Source organism: Hyaena hyaena, unplaced genomic scaffold, assembly GCF_003009895.1.
Source record: "Hyaena hyaena isolate Hyena2069 unplaced genomic scaffold, ASM300989v1 scaffold_53, whole genome shotgun sequence".
NCBI lineage: Eukaryota > Metazoa > Chordata > Mammalia > Carnivora > Hyaenidae > Hyaena > Hyaena hyaena.
Window position 1 is genome coordinate 1,672,918 of NW_024080686.1, and position 20,362 is coordinate 1,693,279.

The window sequence follows — 20,362 nt, forward strand, 5'->3', positions numbered from 1 at the left end:
AGATGGAGAGAATAGTACTCACCAGTAATTCTTCTCAGGGAGACTCATACACGATTGGAAGGATGGGGGCAAGACCCTCCACACTTGTCTCCCTCCCTCCTCCACCCTCCTTTCCCCCCTCCCTTAAAGGAGAATTCTGAAGTGCCTTCAAGGAGATTGGATCTAGTTAGCTGGAGGGCTTTTATTTTGCTCTGTGAGACATATAAATTTGCAAACCCCGAGTCTAATTACTTCGCGCAACAGGAAAGGGGACTGTTACCACTGACCCTCTTCCTCTTTTTCTCAGAGAAGGAGCTCTCAGTCACAGGTTCTCAAAGTGTGGTCCCTTGACCAGCAGCATCAGTATCACCTGAGAACTTATTAGGGCTGCAGACTCTCACCAAACTCTAACCCATTCCAACCTCCTGAGTCAGAAACTCTGGGGGTAAGGCCTGGTAACCTCTGGTTTAATAAGTCATCCTGAGGATTCTTAGGGATGCTAAAGTTTGACAACTACTGCCAAACTTGGAAAAGTATTTAAAGAACATTGATTTGAAGGAAATACAATACCTGCCTGGCCCCAGTACCCATCTGTCTTAGACTCATCCTATGTGTTGGTTTAATCCTTTAGCAACATCCATAGTCCTTAGAATAAATTCATAAATCTGAAAGCAGCCTTTAAAGAACCCTGCCTACCTAGCGACAACAACAATAAATAAAAATACCCAGCATGCATTCATTCCACAAATATTGATTTATTAAAATTTTTTTTAATGTTTATTTTTTGAGAGAGAGACAGAGCACGAGTGGGGGAGGGGCAGAGCGAGAGGGAGGCAGAATCTGAAACAGACTCCACGCTCTTAGCTGTCAGCACAGAGCCTGACACGGGACTCGAACCCACAAACCATGGGGTCATGACCTGCGCTGAAGTCAGACGCCCAACCTACGGATCCACCCAGGGGCCCCAACAAAGCACTAATTTTACATAATACTTAATTCTCAACTATTAGTAGACTAAAAAGTTAAATCACATTTTTAATCTGAAATTAAAGTTGAATCAATATAATTCTTTAACACATAGACAGCTAAAAACTAGGTGTCAGGTTAGCTCTAGCAACAACAAAAGCTTTGATGCAGAACATTTGTACAACTTATTCCCTTATTCTTGTCTTTATCTTATTTTCCTTAACCGTTTCGTGTTTTAAACGTCTAACAGATGCGAACATACATATGGCCCAGGTTGCAAGCCCCCTCCTCACTCTGCGTTCTTTCCTGCTTCATTTTTCTCCTTCCCATCTTTTCCTACTTAACATGCTATAGATTTCATCTGTTTGTTTTGTTTGTCATCTCTTTTCACTGGAACATAAACTCCTCAGAAACAAGCGTATTTTCCTATTTTGTTCATTGCTATGTGGCCACAGCCTCAAATAGTGCTAGGTTTTAGTTCCCAATAAATTTGTCGAATTAATGAATGAATTGTAAGTAGATATGTATGTGCATTTATTTATATATATATGCAGTTTTCTTCAACTCCATAATTTACTCAAAATCTTTGATCAGCTGCCAGGAACCGGACATTGGGATGGAGTGGTCAGCAAATGGGCAAGGTCCCTTCCCTTAATTATTTCCAGTGGCAAGCATCTGCTATGCGATGTCATCGGTGCTGAGGACAGGAGGGTAGACAAAGGGAGGTGTTCTAACAAGGAACACAGGTCAAGGAAGGTCTCCCTGGGGAAGTGATTTAAAACAAGAGCAGATGCTAATCATGTGAGGGGGTCGAGGGGTAGAAGGACGCCGTGTCTGCAAGCCTGGTGGGGAATTGACAAGTAGGACACATGCTTCTTAGAAAGATTTCATCTCTTTAGAAACTTAAGATACCATTAGATAATTGGCTAAATGTTTTCTCCACACGTGGGCACGGAGAAGAGTTGATATTTTCAGATTTATCATCTTTGAGAATACGTGGCAGAAACAACATTCTCAACTGATTCTTACCTTGTCTTTGAAAGCCGATATTTTGTCTACTTTTGTCTACTTTGCAAAATCAGCACATACTTATTGAAGCTTTCTTTCCAAAAATACAGATTTGTTGAAGAGGGACATATTCCTTACATAAATGCTTTTCAGCATTTTCCAGAAGAGATGAAATTATATGGGCGCGACAAAGGAATCTTTGCTATAGAGGCAAGTTATTTTCTTTTTTTACTTTGTGGTCACTAATAAGACACAAAAACACTATGGTGACTTGTACTTCTTTCCTGAATTATTATTTGGTGTTGGGAGTTTAAAAAAAAAAAAATGGCATCTAGTTTTTGTTCTGCCCATATATAGAACATTAGTTATAATTTAATGCAGAATGGAACTATTTTTTACGTTCATCATGTGGTTTCTTCTAATCCTTTAGAATCTCCTGAAAAGACGGCTGTACTATGAGGTGTGCACATTGTCAATAGGTATATTGTTAAGACTAAGAAGTTTTATGTAGAGACCTTTAGGTAATTTCAAATTAAAAAAAAATTTTTTTTGTTATTTGCATACTACGTTGCTGCTGAGAAAAAGAAGAAGGTTATTATCTTGTTTCAAGAGGTACAATTTTGAGGCCTTTGTTTATTAGTCTTTTTCTAGATCTGTCTGTAGATGTCTCCAGTGGAAGGGCTTCTGTCCCTTTAATTATGAGTCTTTATCACTATTTATAGTGCTCAGATGATCTTCTCTTTGTTCTTCATTAGAAGGTTTCAGTATACTAAATACAAATATTAAATATTATCTTCGGTTTAGTCACTTAAGGGGTTGTTGTCATAGTCTTCCTAACCTTCACAACCTTACATTGTGGTATCATTCAAGAGACATTTGTGATCCTTGCTAAGCCCCTAAGTAAGCCTGGTTCACTACCATCCCAAGTTTACATCTGAGCAAACCGCTCGGGAGACATACAGTGGGCAGCGTCAGGCTTGGAGCTCTCATACCCGCAGCCCCTTCCTCGGGTGTCATCTTTGCCTCTGTTTGCCTGCCGCTCTGCCCTCCTTTTTACACTAGTTCCTCAGAACGCTTAAGTAGGTGCTATGAAAACATGATCATATAAAGTACTGATTTTGAAGCATTGAGCCAGAAGTACGTGGAAGACTGGAAGCGCAGACAAACGGGCTCGCGCGACATCGTAACATTTCACATCCGCTTGAATTTAGAATATTGGTCAGTCCGAGTGAGTTGTAGGGAACGTTAGATTTTTAACCCGGAAATGGCCCCGCCTTCAGAACAAGTCGTGCAGGAGCAGTTCCTGTAGATTTCAAGAGAGGAAGCCACTTGGAGGTGGGTCCCGTGCTGCCTCTGTGTCGTGGCTATTTACTCCGTCTCCAGGAGAGAGGGGACGGGTCCCTTGTGCAGCACAAGGGAGGAGGGGATGGCTGCAGCTACCACTGAACCTGGAAAAGACAAAGAAGGAATACTAGTAGTGGTCGTACTTGTTACGCACCAGGCCCTGCTTTATGTATTTTATAAACTCCTTTATTATTCATGCCAATCCTAGGAAGCACGTTATTATTACCCTTATTTTACAGATGAAGAAACTGAGGCACAGAGCTAGTAGGCAGCTTGCCTGGCACTGGCTCTGACGCAGTCCAGCATGGCCAGGCAGCCTTAGCTTGGAGCCAGACCAAAAAAAGTGTGGGAGCACACGGTGCAGCGAGGTTGGGGGGGAGGGGGACAGGGCGGGGAGCAGCAGGGGCAGGAAGTGGGAGTAGGGTGCCAAGGCCGCCAGGGAGCTCCGAGCTGGTTACCAAACCCAGGAGGTGGCCCCGGCACCGGAAGGCAGGGCACAGAGGCTCCGACGGGAGGACTGTCCGGGCCGGAAGTGGCCGTGAGGGCCATGGTCCTGGCCTGAAGCGCGGGCGGCCGGCCCGGGGAGCCTTCTGGGAGATGGGTCTTTATGAAAAGGCCCTCAGTCTGTTTCTCAGCCTGGGCCCGGTTGTGATCATTTATTATTTTTAATTAAAAAAAGATTTAACGTGAGTGTAGTTGACACCCAGTGTTACATTAGTTTCAGGTGTAGGGCGTAGTGATCGGGCGCGTCTGTACCTTTCGCCGTGCTCGCCGCGCCGCGCTGTCACAGAGCCGCTGGCTCTAGGCCTGTGCTGTGCGCTTTCGTCCTGTGACTTACGCATTCCGTGACTGGAGCGTGGCGATAGTTCGCCTAGAGGACCGGGGACACAGAGGACAGGCCCTGCGCTTCCAGTCAGCCCCCAGACCCCGGCGAATTCGCCCGGGCTGCGCTGGGCAGCTGGGCTTGAGTAGAGGCAGGGAGGCCTTTACAAAGCGTAAGGCGTGCCTTCCACCTCAGGAGCCCTGTTTGCCTCAAGTTTTTAGTTTCAGAAGTGGCCTGCACTCAAGCTTGATCAGTTTTTCATCTTTTTAAAAAAAATTTTTTAATGTTTATTTTTGAAAGAGTGAGAGAGCAAGCACAAGCAGGGGAGGGGCAGAGAAAGAGAGGGAGACAGAATCCGAGGTAGACTCCAAGCTGTCAGCACAGAGCCCAGCATGGGACTCGAACCCATGAACCTCAGGTCATGATCTCCTAGTTCTTGGGTTCGAACCCTGTGTCAGAGCCTGCTTTGGATTGTGTCTCTCTGCCCCTCCCCTGCTTGTTCTCTCTCTCTCACTCAAGAATAAATAAATAAACATTTTAAAAAAATAATTGATTTGAAGATCTGTATAATTCATTGATTAGTGATTTCAAATTTAGCTTCTAAAAAATTGTTCATGGTTAGTTATCTGAGCCTTGTTTAAGTGATCCACTGAAAGGAAAAGACATTTAGCTTAATAATTCTCAGTCTGCATCTTTACATGTGTTTGGTTTTTCTAGAGGGATCACTGGGACTCAGCATTTTTGCATTAATCACCCCAATGTAGTCTTGGCTAATAAAAAAATTCTCTCTTTCCTCTCTTTCTCTCTCTTCTTTCCACCCTTTCCTCCCTTCCCCCACTTCTCCCTTCCTTCCTTCCTTTTCCTTTCTCTCTACTCTCCCTGAATCTCCAGTATGTTCTGTGTCTTACATTCTAACTGACTAAATCAGGCTTTAACCTGATTCCTCAGAACCATTCACCACTCAAGTTATAGTGACAGTTTTGCTTGGTTAAGGTTATTTGTACTTTTTGCTAGTGCCTAAAATTACTTACTTGTATTTAACTCCCTAACCATATTCTAAGCTTCTTAGAAATAGACACTAGAATTTTTTATATGGATCATGAAATATTAAAGCTGGAGGGAAATTTAGAGATCACTTAGTCTACTTTTCTTATTTTCAATAAGGAAACTGGCCTAAGAGAAGATGTGATTTGGGAATAAGTAAACATCTACTTCATTAGGGTTTTCATGAGGATTATTTCAGATAATATATTCAAAACGCAGGTGAATCATAGACATTGAAACGGACAGTCCTTGTAGTTCTCAGGATGGAAAAGCTTTTCCTCCAAGGAGAAGATGAATAGGGGCGCCTGGGTGGCTCAGTCGGTTAAGTGTCTGACTTTGGCTCAGGTCATGATCTCACAGTTTGTGGGTTCGAGCCCTGCGTCGTGCTCTGTGCTGACAGCTCAGAGCCTGGAGCCTGCTTCAGATTCTGTGTCTCCCTCTCTCCCCCTGTCTCTCTCTCAAAATAAATAAACATTAAAAAATTTTTTTAAAAAGAAGCAAAATGATTTAATGTTTACTTACAGGTTTAATTTTACTCTAATATTAATTTTTACGCATTTTATCAGTTACCAAGAGAGGTATTTAAATCTCCAACTCTGAAGACTTTTTCTTTCATGTTCTGTTGGTTTTTGCTTCAAGTATTTTGGAGCTTAGGTACTGGGTACATAACAACTAGGATATTTTGTCTTCTTGATGAATTGACTCTTTTCACTCTGTAATGTTCTTTTCTCCCCTCCCATCCCCAATAATACTTGTTTTCATATCTATCTTGTTCAATGTTAATATAGCCAGTTCAGCTTTTTAAAAAAATTATTTGCCTAACATTTTTAAAAATTAAATTAATTTAATTTTTAAATTAATTTAATTTTTAATATAATTATTTAAAATTTAATGAATTTTTAAAAATTAAAAAAAATTTAACTTCCCTATGTCTATATTTAAAGTGGCTTCCTGGGGGCGGGGGGGGGGGCGGTGCCTGGATGGCTCAGCTGGCTGGGCATCCGGCTCTTGATTCAGGCTCAGGTCATGATCGCACAGTTGTGGGATTGACCCCTGCACCTGGCTCTGCGCTGAGCTTGGAGCCTGCTTAGGATTCTCTTCCCGCTGCCTCTCCCACTGCTCTGCCCCTGCTTGTGCTCTCGCTCACTCGCTCTCATTGCTCTCACGCACACATGCATGTGCACATTCTAAAAAAAATAAATAAACGGACTTCCTGGTAGACAGTATGTAGTGGTCTTAAGTTTTTTTTATGTAGTCTGATATTCTCTGCCTTATAAGTACATTTTTTAAGATAATTACATGTTTAGACCATTGACATTAATGTAATTATAAATATGATTAGATTTAAATCTACCATCTTGCTGTTATTTGTCCCATCTAGTTTTTATTGTTTTTTCTTGTTTTCCTGCCTTCGTTGAATTGATTTTTTTTTTTATGACTCTATTTTATCTACACTACCGATGTATTAACTATACCTCTGTGGGGTTTGTATGTATGAGATCGCTCTAGAACTCCTAATATTCATCTGTGACTTCTCACAGGCCACCCCAAGTACTAGTGCACCTCTACCTGTGTAGTATTTCCCTGCTCCCAGCCTCTGGTGTCCAGCATAGTTTTTTGTTTTTTTTTAAGTTCATTTATTTTGAGAGAGAGAGAAAGAGAGAGAGTTGGAGGCGCAGAGAGGGAGGAAGAGAGAAAACCCCAAGTAGCCTCTGCATTGTCAGCACAGAGCCCGATGCAGGGCTTGATCCCATGAACCATAAGATCATGACCTGAGCCAAAACCAAGGATTGGATGCTTAGCCAGCTGAGACTCCCAGGCTCCCCATGTTTTCATTTCCTTTGGGTGTTTTTACCCAGAAATGGGATTGATGGATCATATGGTAGTTATAGCTTCAGTTTGTAGGAACCCCCATACTATCATAGTGGCTGCACCAGATTACGTTCCCACCAACAGTGCACAGGTGTTCCCTTTGCCTCCACAATGTCGCCAACACTTGTTCTCTTGTCTTTTTGATAGTAACCAATTTCGCAGGTGTGAGGTGACCTCCCGTTGTGGTTTTGATTTGTATTTGCTTGATGATGAGTGATGGTGAGCACCTGTTCACGTACCTGGTGTTCATTGGTCTGTCGTCATTGGGAAAAGGTCCGTTCAATTCCTCTGCTCCTTTTTTAATTCGATTGCCTATGGTATGAAGGGATGTCAGTACTTTATATTTCTTGGATATTAACCCCTTGTCAGATACAGGATTTGCAGATATTTTTCCCATCCCATAGGCTGCCTTTTCATTTTGTTGCTGGTTACTTTGGCTGTGTAGAAGCTTCTTAGTTTGATGTAGTCCTGCTTGCTTGTCTTTGCTTTTTAAAATTTTTGGGTTTCAAACCCCAAAAATCATTGCCAAGACTGAAGTCAAAGAGCTTACCCCCTATGTTTTCTTCTAGGAGTTTCATGATTTCAGGTCTTAAATTTAAGCCTTTCATCCATTTGGAGTTGGTTTTTGTGTATGGTGTTTGCAGTGGTCCCGTTTCATTCTTTTGCATGTGGCTGTCCAGTTTTCCCTGCACCATTTAGTGAAGACACTATCCTTTCCCCATGTATCTTCTTGGCTCCTTTGTCGTAACTGAATTGACTGTATATGCACGTTTCTTTCTGGGCCCTCTATTCTGTTCCTTTGATCTATGTGTCTCCTTTTATGCCAATACCATACTGTTTTGATTACTATCGTTTTGTTACATAGTTTGAAATCAGAAAGCGTGATGCCTTCAGCTTTGTTCTTATTTCTAAAGATGGTTTTTGCCTATTTGGGATCTTGTGTGGTTCCACACAAATCTTAGGATTTTTTTTTTCTATGTCCATGAAAAATGACATTGGAGTTTTGATAGGAATTGCAATAAATCTGTAGATTGCTTTGGGTAATGCGGACATTTTGACGGTAATAATCCTTCTACCCCATTTGCACAGAATGTCTCTTCATGTGCTTGTGTCTTCAGTTTCTTTCATCAGTGTCTTACAGTTTTCAGTGTACAGCGCTTAGTTCTCTTTCTGATAGCTTTCTGTTAGTGTATAGAAACACAACTATTTTTTGTGTATTGATTTTGTATCCTGCAATTTACTGAATTTCTTTACTCATTCTAATAGTTTTTTGGTGGAATCTTTAGGGTTTTCTACATATAATACCATGTCATCTGCAAATAGAGACAGCTTTACTTCTTCCTTTCTGATTTGATGCATTTTCTTTCTTTTTCCTGCCTAACTGTTCTAGCTGGGACTTCTAATACAATGTGAAATAAAAGTGGTGAGAGTGGGCATCCTTGTCTCGTTCCTGATCTTAGAGGAAACGTTTTCAGCTTTTCGTCATTGAGCACGCTGTGAACTGTGGGCTTGTCATACATAGGCCTGCCTGATTTCTGATTCTTGTCTTTTTTCTATGCTTTCCTTTCTATTCTTGTGTATTTTTTCCTCTAGCTGCTTTTTAAGATTTTCTTATTATCACTTTTTTTCATCAGTTGGATTACGAGGTGCCTTGGCATAGTTTTCTTTATGTTTCTTATGCTTGCAGTTTATTGACCTTCAATTTGCGGGTATATAGTTTGCATCAAATTTGGAATTTTTCATTCATTATTTCTTCACATATTTTGTTCTGTCCTCTCCTTGATTTTTTTCTTGGATACCAATTACATGCTAGACCACTTGATACTGTCCACAGCTCACTAAGGCTTCTGGGTTGTCTGTTTGTTTTTTATATCTTCTTTCCCAGCGTGTTTGTCTTGGATATGGTTGTGTCTTCATTTCCCTGATCTTTACTTCTTGAAGGTCTAATCTGCAGTTAAACCTAATGAGTGTGGCTCTGATTTCAGAACCTTTTTATTTTTGTTTCTAGAAGTTTCACTTTAGTTTTATTTTTTCCATTTCCCTTATTATGTTTGTTTTCTTTTATATCCTTGAGTATATTGACAATATTTATGATACTTTAAGGTTCGTATCTACTTATTCCATTGTCTCTGTTATTCCTGGGTCTGTTTCTATTGATTGGTTTGTCTCTTGATTGTATGTCATTTTCCTTCTTTTCTTGCCTGGTAAACTTTTAATTGGATGCAGACATTGTGAATTTTATGTTGTTGAATACTGGATTTTTGTTCTGATGTATAATTAGGTAATTTGGAGATCAGTTTGATCCTGTAGAAGCTCGTTTTTAAGCTTTTTCATTGCTGGTTCAAGACCTTTATTCTGGGACTGACTTAGCCCTGCTACTCTGTATTTCCTCGGAAAGTTCTATCCGGTGCCCCAGTGTTATGAAGTCTGTCTACTGCAGCTGGTGCCTTGTACGAGCTCTGGGAATTATTTGGATTCATTGGAAAAATCCAGTGATTCCCCCACTCCCTGCTCCCGGCCTTGGGTTTTTCCTCACACGTGCATAAATCAGTGCTCTGCCAGAGATTTGAAAAGACCCCTTTGCAGATCTCCAGAGTTCTCTGTGTGTGGTTTTATCCGTGCTGGTGCTCTGCCTGCAAATTATAGCCACCGTAGCTTTCAGGAGCTCTAGTCTCTGTTTCCTCAACTCAGCAAGACCACCACAGGGCTCGGTTTCACTCCCCACGCCCTGCGCTGCAGTTTGGAAACCGCCTTCAGGCAGTAAACTGGGCCTTTTATTTCTCTTCTTTCAGGGATTATAATCCTGTGCTTCCTGTGTCCATTGCCTGAAACTGTTATTTCATGGATTTTTCTACTTCTGTGTTTACAATGGAAAGTCAATTCCCATTGTATTTAATCCTTGATGAGTGGAAATGGAAGTTTGCCAAATACTCATTTGTAGACATTTAAAAGTAGACTCAATAGTCAAATGTTTTCTGGATGAGCGTTACCTAAAAAAATTCTTTCTTGAATGCCTCAAGTATTTCACCGCTCATTCATTCTTGGATTTAAAAAAATATATATAATTTCTATTCATGAATGTTATGACTAGCATGGTCTTTGCTTAAAAACTTTCCCCCAGCTGGACCATGTTATTTGGAAGGTCATGGTTATAGGCTTCTGTTTACACAAAATACATGCCCTAGAGATAATCTCTTTTGTTGACTGTTTTTAAGTTAATCTTGTATGAGGGGACAGCGATAAGATAGGGGAGTGATTTCTTAGAGATTTTGTTAGAAAGTGTAAACATATAAATAATATGAGATTATGTCTTGGTAGCACTATCCAGTGCCTTTTTCACTTATATCGAGAATATTTTTTTGAAATAAACTTTTTATTTTGGAATAATTTTAGATTTACAGAAAAGTTGCAAAAATAAAAATAGTACAAAGAACACCCATATATCCTCAACTGCTGTTAACATTTTATCCCACTTTTTAAATCATTTGTGCTGTTCTCACTGTCTGTCTGTCTGTTTATCTATCTATGCAATTTTATGTCTGAATCGTTGAGGCTAAGTTACATCTATCATGGCCCATTACCTCTAAATATTTTAGTGTACGTTTTCTGAGAATAGATATATTCTCTTATATAACTATAATTTAGTTAACTCTTCATTTTTCTAAGAGTTGTTCCAGACAATATGCCACAGTTTAATTAACTAGTTCTTTATATTTATATTTTATTTATTTTTAATTTTTTAAAATGTTTATTTATATTAGAGAGAGAGAGAGCAGGAGCAGGGGAGGGGCAGAGAGACAGAGACAGAATCTGAAGCAGACTCCAGGCTCCAAGCTGTCTGCACAGAGCCCGATGTGAGGCTCGAACTCACAAGCAGTTGAGATCATGACCCAAGCCGAAGTCAGACGCTTAACTGACTGAGCCTCCCACTAGTTCTTTATTTAAAAAAAAATTTTTAATGTTCATTATTATCTTTTTTTTTTTTTTTTTGAGTGAGAGAGCAAGCACAGGAAGGGGAGGGGCAGAGAGAGAGGTTGAGAGAGAGAATCCCAAGCAGGCTCCATGCTGTCAGCACAGAACCTAATGTGGAACTCGATCCCACGAATGGTGCAGTCATGACCTGAGCCAAAATCAAGAGACCCTTAATCAACTAAGCCACCCAGGCACCCTGTACTTAGCAAGTTCTTTGTTGATGGAGTTTTGTATTTGGTGATAAAAGGCTAAAGAAAGCAGCTAGTAATGAAAACAAAGCAAACAAAACTAGAAACAGTCTAAATGTCAACAGGAACATGGATAAAAAGTGACAGTCATACGCTGGTATATTAAACAGCTACAGCCACAAGCACCATGATGGATGTAAAAAACATTCTATTGATTATAAAAGGCAAGATTCAGAAAACTACACATAGTATGATGCCATTTGTACTAAGTTCAAAAAGAAGGTATAATAAATATATTTAAGTATGTTTGTGTGTATTATTTTTTTAAAAAGTAAGTTTGTGATGAGCAGACTTCAGAATAGTAGTTAGGCCTCCAGAGGGAGGGGAGGCAGCGGAAGGAGAGTGAAGGAATATGCTGGTAGATAAGATGGTATTGGTGATGTTCTAGTTCTTAAGTCAGGTAGTGGATTCATGGGTGTTCTTTCTGTTATCAGGCTTCAAGATTACAAATGCGTTACATGTATTCTTCGGTGTTTTTCAAATTTTAAAGGCAGGTAGAGGATTGTCCAAATAGAATTTCTGACATAGGAAGAATAGGCACTATGTGACACATGGGTGTGTTTGTATGTGTTCTGCATCCCGGGCCACTCTTTGAACGATATTTAATGCTTCTATTTTTTTTAATCCATAAGACCTAATATAATTCTGTATACATGATAAGGACCCAGTCTTTGTTTATTGATTAACTGACTTGAAATAGCTAAAAACAGAATAAGTTTAAATACTTTATTTTCAGGAGATTTCAAATTAATCTGTTGGGGAGTTTTTTTCCACCGAAGTAAGAAACTTTCAGACGTATTTATTATATAAAATATGAGGAGGCCATTAAATAGTGGCATTTGATGAAAAAAATAAAAAAACATTCTACTGTTTTATTTTTTTCATATAATTTATTGACAAATTGGCTTACATACAACACCCAGGGCTCATCCCAACAAGTGCCCTCCTCAGTGCCCATCATGCATTTTCCCTTTCCCCCTCTCCCCCGTCCACCCTCAGTTTGTTCTCTTATTTAAGAGTCTCTTGTGGTTTGCCTGCCTCCCTCTCTGTTTGTAACTACTTTTTCCCCCTTCCCTTTACCCATGGTCTTCTGTTAATTTTCTTAAGTTCCACATATGAGTGAAAACATATGCTAACTGTCCTCCGACTGACTTATTTTCCTCAGCATAATACCTTCCAGCTCCATCCACGTTGCTGCAAATGGCCAGATTTCATTCTTTCTCATTGCCAAGTAGTATCCCATTGTATATATAAACCACATCTTCTTTATCCATTCATCAGTTGATGGATATTAATTTAGGCTCTTTCCATGATTTGGCTATTGTTGAGAGTGCTGCCGTGAACATTGGGGTACATGTGCCCCTATGCATCAGCACTCCTGTATCCCTCGGGTAAATTCTTAGCAGTGCTATTGCTGGGTCATAGGGTAGTTCTAGTTTTAATTTTTTGAGGAACCTCCCCACTGTTTTCCAGAGCAGCTGCACCGGTTTGCATTCCCACCAACAGTGTAGGAGGGTGCCCGCTTCTTCATATCCTCGCCAGCATCTGTAGTTTCCTGATCTGTATTTCCCTGATGATGAGTGACGTTGAGCATCTTTCCATGTGTCTGTTGGCCATCTGGATGTCTTTGGAAAAGTGTCTATTCATGTTTTCTGCACATTTCTTTACTGGATTATTTATTTTTCAGGTGTTGAGTCTAGTAAGCTCTTTATAGATTTTGGATACTAACCCTTTATCTGATATGTCTATCTTTTCCCATTCTGTCGGTTGCCTTTTAGTTTTGTTGATTGTTTCCTTTGCAGTGCAGAAGCTTTTAATCTTAATGAGGTCCCAATAGTTCATTTTTGCTTTTAGTTCCCTCACCTTTGTAGATGTGTCGAGCAATAAATTGCTGTGGCTGAGGCCGAAGAGGTTGTTGCCTGCTTTGTCCTCTGGGGTTTTGATGGTTTCCCGTTTCACATTTAGGTCTTTCATCCATTTTGAGTTTATTTTTGTGTGTGGTGTGAGAAAGTGGTCCAGTTTCATTCTTCTGCATGTTGCAATCAAGTTCACCCAGCAACATTTGATAAAGAGACTGTATTTTTTCCAATGGATAAACTTTACTGCTATGTAAAAGATAAGTTGGCCATACATTTGTGGGTCCAATTCTGGGTTCTCTATTCTGTTCCATTGGTCTATGTGTCTGTTTTTGTGCCAGTACCAGACCTTCTTGATGATTACAGCTTTGTGGTAGAGGCTAAAGTCTGGTATTGTGATGCCTCTTGCTTGGGTTTTCTTCTTTAATATTACTTTGGCTATTCAGGGTCTTTTGTGGTTCCATACAAATTTTAGGATAGTCTGTTCTAGCTTTGAGAAGATTGCCAGTGCAATTTTGACTGGGATTGCATTGAATGTGTAGATTGCTTTGGGTAGTATTAACATTTTAGCAATATTTATTTTTCCAATCCACGAGCATGGAATGTTTTTCCATTTCTTTGTGTCTTCTTCAATTTCCTTCATAAGCTTTCTATAACTTTCAGCATACAAATCTTTTAAACTAAGGTTTTAATAATAAGTGTATGATTGATGTATAAGCAAGGACATTGAAAATACCAGTTATGGGTGTGTCGGTATCACTCATGAAAACCAGTGTGTGAGATAAATAATCTTATCAGTTAATTTATGCTGTTCACCAGTATACTGAAGCCAGTGATGAATTACTTTGGTCGGAAAATACATGTGTGAGGCTTCACTGAGGACACTTCTTTTTGGAAAATCATCCTTCCTATTTGCTGTCTGAAACTGGTGATTTCACGTGAATTATCTGTGATTTAGTTTGACCCTGGGCCAGTACCCCCAGTACCCAGCATGCGTGGCCGAGGTGGCCCCTCATCTCTGCTTGCCAGGAGAAGAGAAATGGGACCCAGGTTTTACACGTTGGGTATAAGGTCAGTCTGCTGTACAAATAATCACATAACCCTTCCAAAATCAAACCAAAATAATTTTGGGATCCTCTACTTTTCAGGATACTGGCTTTTAAACTTCTTTAGTACAGATATGTGAAATTTGAACATTAGCTGCTATGCAACAATCAGGAGAATATTTGGAGAACAGGCACATCTTAAGAAAGAAGACTCCAACCAGTTTTTCCCAGCTCTCATCCCAGGCCCAAAACAAATTGCTGTTTCCCATTTACTTGGCATGTCCCCATCGGTTATCAGTTCATAAATTTGTATTTGTTCGTTAAGGTTTGTCTTTGTGCAAGTTGACAACATATTTCTAAAATAGTCTCATCCCCCAGACCAAGACTATATTTCACATAAAGTAATGTGTTCTGCAAACCTCTAGACTAGACTTCGAACATAAAAAAGTGCTTTATGTTACTACATGGCAGATTTACAACCAGTAAGAGAATTCTAGCAGACTAAAAATGCGAAGCGAACTGTTTTGTGAATCATGGTACATGTGGAAATCATTTTATCCTTTCTCCTGCTATGAAAAATTACTGTTTGTCATTACTCTTACATTTTATATATTATAAATATATGTATATATTTATTTCTTGTTAATTTTCTTCTGTAATAGAAAGTCTTGCTTCAAGTTTGGCTTAACAGGTGCATGTAGCATTAGCTTTTTCTTGGCTGAATCTTTGCTTCAAAACAACCCTAGTAAGTAAGGGTGAGGCACTGCACTCTTTTTTTTCTAAATAGCTGAGCAGGAAGTTCCGCTCTGGCAGGCGCCATAATCGGGTTTATCAGCAGGGCCTGCTGTTGCGTAACAGACTCTCTAGCTTGTCCTTACCTGTCTTGAGGCATCGCTTCATGAAGGAAAATAAACTCACTGGGATATTTGTGAAATTCAATAAAATGCTTTCCCAAGCACTTTGTTTTTGATGCACACTAGAAGAATTTCTAATAGCTTTGTGGCCTTTTAAAAAACATATGAACCTTGCGATTTCTTATCGTAATTAAATGAATTTGTATCGCTCTGGAAGCCCTGTGTATCACATTTGCTATATACCTTCCAGATGCATCTTCAGCCACGTCTGGTAATACTTCCCATTCCCTCTCCCCTATCCCCTCCTTTTTCAAGAAAAAGGGGGAAGGTTGGGGATGTCTTCAAATGACTGTTTATTTAATTGACAGACAGCTTTTCTTCATTGTGTGCTTTGCCTTTGCTCACAAAAGTGCATTCACTGTTCCATAGTATGTTGAAACTTTTCAATGGAAATGGCTTTTTGTTAACAAAGGAAGCATTTTCTCCCCTCCTTCCAGGCCTTAGCTTTCTCCAGTAAGTCTTGGCTTCTTCAGCAGCTGCACCTCCACCAGCGATGACAAAAGGTGCGATTGTTCTAGGAGATGGCGATGGAGATAATGCCAGTGGAGTGTTTTGTGTGTGGGCTGCTGGGGACTGTTTTTTCTCCTGTGTCTGGCTTTGTTTTGTTTTTGTTATTCTAGAAAGTTGAGCACACCTTGAAAACAAACCACCCCTCCCAAAAAGAGCGTTAGAGATCCTTAAGCCTTTATCCTAAGTGACCTCTTTTTTCCATTAAGCTTTTCTGGTGGTAGTTAAGTGGGTCCCTCTGTCCCAATAATGACAAATCTGACAGAACTCACTTAAACTGGGGGGAACGGAATCCAGAATCCAGAGAGTATTGATGTGGTTTGTTTTCTTTCTCCAAGCGGGCCCCGAGCACTTGAGTCTTCCTTGCCATTACCCTCCCTGAAGAGCAAAGCTTAGACGAGGTTAAGGTTGTGCAAGTTAAGTGTTAGTGTTTCACACCGTCTCCTTTTTCTGAGCCGTGATTCTCGGCTCCAGGCAGATAGGCTCTTCCTCTTGTTTCCTTAATTAATTTAGAGATAACGTCTTCCTCCTGTGTCTGCTGCTGCCTCTTCTGCTGCTTTACGTTTGACTTACGTTTCTGGCACATGGCGCTGATTCAAAGCTTCGTTTACTTCTGGCTACAAATGTAGGCTCGTTCAGGGACCCCTCTGTATGCAGAGTCCCAAGTAACCAGGTCGCCGCTCGAACCGAAGCTGGGCCTAGACAGACACGCTTGTCTGTATTATACTGTTTATTGTGCCAAGGACTTGTAGACGCTAGGGTATTCTAGGTTTTCTGTACTGGTTTTCTTTATTTTTCTAGCTGCTGAACCCCCAGACCGGTCTCTACCCAGAGACTATGTCTTACACACGTTACTGTGCTGTGCTCCTTGACGGTGTTTCTAAATCCTCTCACGAATTAGGCGTTTCGTCATCCCTCGCTAGACTCAGCAAGAAGGGATGAGGGGGAAGCTGGGACTTCGTTCTGAAGCACTTCTGCAGCTTTCCGACCTTCTCTCCGAATGAGTAGGAAGATGTAAGGCTGGTTCAGCCAAACCCACTGAGTGGCACTTGGCCAAGATGATTCATCCTGCCTCGGAGCCGTCTCACACCCTTTGTGAAACTAGGTCCCTGCCGTGGGCGGAGGAGAAGGACCGCCGCGAGCCGTCGGGCTCTCCTGGAGCGCCCGGCCCGGGTGCAGGCGTTCGGTCCCGCAGCTGCCCGGGCCGCGTGCGCCCCGTGCGCCCCAGGCAGCTCTGGGGGGTGTCCGCGCGGCCTTTGTTAGAGGAATAATCCAGCGGGTTTCAGGCTCCCCGAGCGGCCCCGGGGAGCGTAGGAAGAGCAGGTGTTCTCAGTTTCCCTCACTCCCACCCCCTCCAGAGTCCCGGCTGCCACGCAGCCCGGACAGAGACCAGCGAGGCCTGCGTTTGCCCCGCACTTGTGGGCGCAGCGCTCCCTCCGGGCCTGGGGAGGGCGGCCGGGAAGCCGCCGCAGTGGGATTCGTTATTTTGGGGGGCGCGTGCGTGTGAATACCCTGCAGAGCTGGTTCATAGCGCAGATGCTGCGGGGCGCCGGGCTGGCTCCGGCGGTGGAGCCTTGCGACTCTCGATCTCGGGGTTGTAGGTCCGAGCCCACGTTGGGTGTTGGTTACTGAACCAGAGAATCTTGACCAAAAGTAATAAAATAAAGTACAGCTTCTTTGACTGGATGTCAGAGGTTGATCCATTAAGTCTTCCGTGGGCCGAGGACAGTGGGACAGGAACAGCAAGGTTGCGCTGCGCTCATTCTCCGCCACGGCGCAGTGGCCCGCGCTCCCGGCCGTGCGGGAGAGCGGGAGCGGGCCGGGCAGGCCCTGCGCGCCGGCCCGGGTGCGGGGGAGCCACGGCCCTGTAGGGAGGCTGGTCCCCGGCCAGGCCCTGCAGGGGCGCCACGCGCCCTCCGAGGCAAAGGGTGGCGTGTGATCCTTTTGATGGTGTCCTCCGGGACAGGAATGGCGGGCCGTGGCCACGTTCAGTTCTGCTCCTCCATCGTTTCCGTCCCTTTCCGTGTTCTTCTAGAACCATTAAGTGAGTGTTTCTGGACGAGAGTCTGCAGACACAGTGTTTTCTTTTTGCTCTGTGTGTTTTGTCTTCAGGGAAAGGCAGACCCACAGCTAATAATTAGTTTCATAAATTCCATCTCGCCCACGTAGGGTTCTGTGGTTAAGGTATTTTATATAAAATAAAGGTTAAAAGATAGGAAGTAGTATTAGATTTTGAACGTTTGTAGATTTTATATATGTTGATTTTTTAAAAATCTTCAACTATTGAATTACTTCTAATTATGACCTGTCTAATCTGTTGTGGGTTTTTTCCCTTTAGACAGATGTTATTTAGGTTCCTTTCTTAGACTTCTTAAAAATTGTAGGGGCACCTAGGTGGCCAAGTTGGCTAAGCATCTGACTTTGGCTCAAGTCATGAACTCACAGTTTGGGAGATTGAGCCCTGTGTTGGGCTCTGTGCTAATAGCATGAAGCCTGAGATTCTCTTTCTCTTTCTCTTTCTCTCTTTCTCTCTCCGCTGCTCCCCCACTTGTGCTTGCTCTCTCGCCCTCAAAATAAATAAACATTTTAAAAATACTTCAAAAATTGTCGGGGCACCTGGGTGGCTCAGTTGGTTAAGTGTCCGACTTCGGCTCAGGTCATGATCTCACGTTTCGTGGGTTCGAGCCCCGTGTTGGGCTCTGTGCTGACAGCTAGCTTAGAGCCTGGAGCCTGTTTCAGATTCTGTGTCTCCCTCTCTCTGACCCTCCCCTGCTCATGCTGTCTCTCTCTCTCTCTCAAAAAGAAATAAAACATTTAAAAAAATTTTTTTTAAATAAAAATACTTCAAAAATTGTGAAAAAAATACAGTTGTGGCAACATATACAGCTTACCATTTAAACCATCTTGAAGTATGCAGTTCAGAATTAAGTACATTCACATTGTGGTACAACCACCACCACCACCATCTCCAGAACTTTTCCGACTTTACAAACTGAAACTGCCCCCATTAAGCTTCAGTTCCCCCCTGTGCCCTGTCCCCCAGCCCCTGGTAGGGTAGGTAGAGAGCCACCATTCTACTTTCTGTCTCTGTGGATTGGACTATTCTAGTACTGCATGGAAGTGAAGTCATACAGTAGTTGTCTTTTTTATCTGACTTACTTCACATGAGAGAATGTCTTTCAGGTATATCCAAATTGTAGCATGTGTCAGAAATGAAAAAAAAATTCCTTTTTAATTTTTTTAACGTTTATTCACTTTTGAGAGAGACAGAGCATGAGCAGGGGAGGGACATACAGACAGGGAGACACAGAATCCGAAGCAGGCTCCAGGCTCTGAGCTGTCAGCACAGAGCCCGACACGGGGCTTGAACTCACGGACGGCGAGATCATGACCTGAGCTCAAGTCGGACGCGTAACCTTGACTGAGCCACCCAGGTGCCCTGCTTTTGAAGGCTAAATACTATTATATTTGTTTATCCATTCATCCTTGGACATTTGACTTGTTTTCACCTTTGGCTGTAGTGACTAAGGCTGCTTGTTAGTGTACAAATATCTGTTAGAGTTCCTGCTTTCAGTTCTTTTGGGCATCTGCACAGAAACAGCAATCAAAGAAAGATTGTTGTTACCATATGGTGATTCTATGTGTAATTTTTTTAGACCAGTGTAGTATGTTTTTGAATATTTTTTCTTATTCTGAAAGAAATATATTCAGAGTGATTAAAAGAAATGTAGAAAACAGGGGCGCCTGGGTGGTTCAGTTGGTTGGGCTTCAGGCTTTGGCTCAGGTCATGATCTCACAGTTTGTGGGTTCGAGCCCCACATTGGGCTCTGCGCTGACACTTAGCTCAGAGCCTGGAGGCTGCTTCAGATTCTGTGTCTTCCTCTCTCTCTGACCCTCCCCTGCTCACACTGTCTCTCTGTCTCTCTCTCTCAGAAATAAATAAAACATTAAAAAATAAAAAAAAAAGAAATATAGAAAACACTGCAATGTATAAAGAAGAAAATAAAAATCACCCACAATCCAATTTCTCATGGATGTCATTAACATTTGATATTTTAGTTGTCTTATTTAATGTGCATTAACATATTTGCAAAATCAGGATTGAAGACTACATACAAATTTCTTTCTTGCTTTTTTAAACTCAGTATTGCACCATGAATATTTTCCTAAGTCATGGAACAGCCTATTAAAACGCTTTTTAATAGTTGCTTAATATGTATGCATGTAATGTGTATCTGACGTAGATGTCTAAAGATAAGGAAATGTTGAATTCATAGAGGGGAATATTTTCCAATCACTTAAAATGATGTTTTCAAAGGCTCTCTCATGACATTAGAAAATACACACAAAATATAATGTTAGGCTAAGATTTAGGAGACAGAGCATATAGAGCTAATTCAGTTTGTACAAAGGTTCTCAGACAGATGGGAGCTTAGCCTAAGAGCAAAGTAAACTATTAGATTTTAGTAGTGGAGTGCCATATCAGATTTCATTTTGAAATGTGACTCTTGCTGCTAGTTTCAGTGAGACCACAGCAGATAGGGAGATACCGTTTGGTTGGGAGCCCAGGCCTGGGGTGATGGAGGATCAGAGTAGGTAGTGGTTATGGAAGTGACGAGGCATCGTGGCCTTCCAGACCCAACCTTGAGGTAGACAGCCTGGGTGCGTGTGCTGTGTAAGGAAATGGAGCCATCAAGGCTGATATCCAAATGTTTGGTTTTGGAGACCGGGTAAGGAATACCGATGGGGGAATAAAACATAGGGGTTTGGAAGATAAGAACTT

At 41.7% G+C, this 20,362-nt stretch overlaps 1 protein-coding gene across 1 annotated transcript in view; it reads left to right on the plus strand.

Moving 5' to 3' along the window:
• TAF1B (TATA-box binding protein associated factor, RNA polymerase I subunit B) overlaps window positions 1-20,362 on the plus strand; it is a 65,323-nt gene that overhangs the window by 25,023 nt on the left and 19,938 nt on the right. The window contains exon 8 of the mRNA XM_039231080.1: window positions 2,064-2,163. Within this exon, the coding sequence (XP_039087011.1) occupies window positions 2,064-2,163 (100 nt within the window). The remainder of the gene's footprint in view (window positions 1-2,063; window positions 2,164-20,362) is intronic.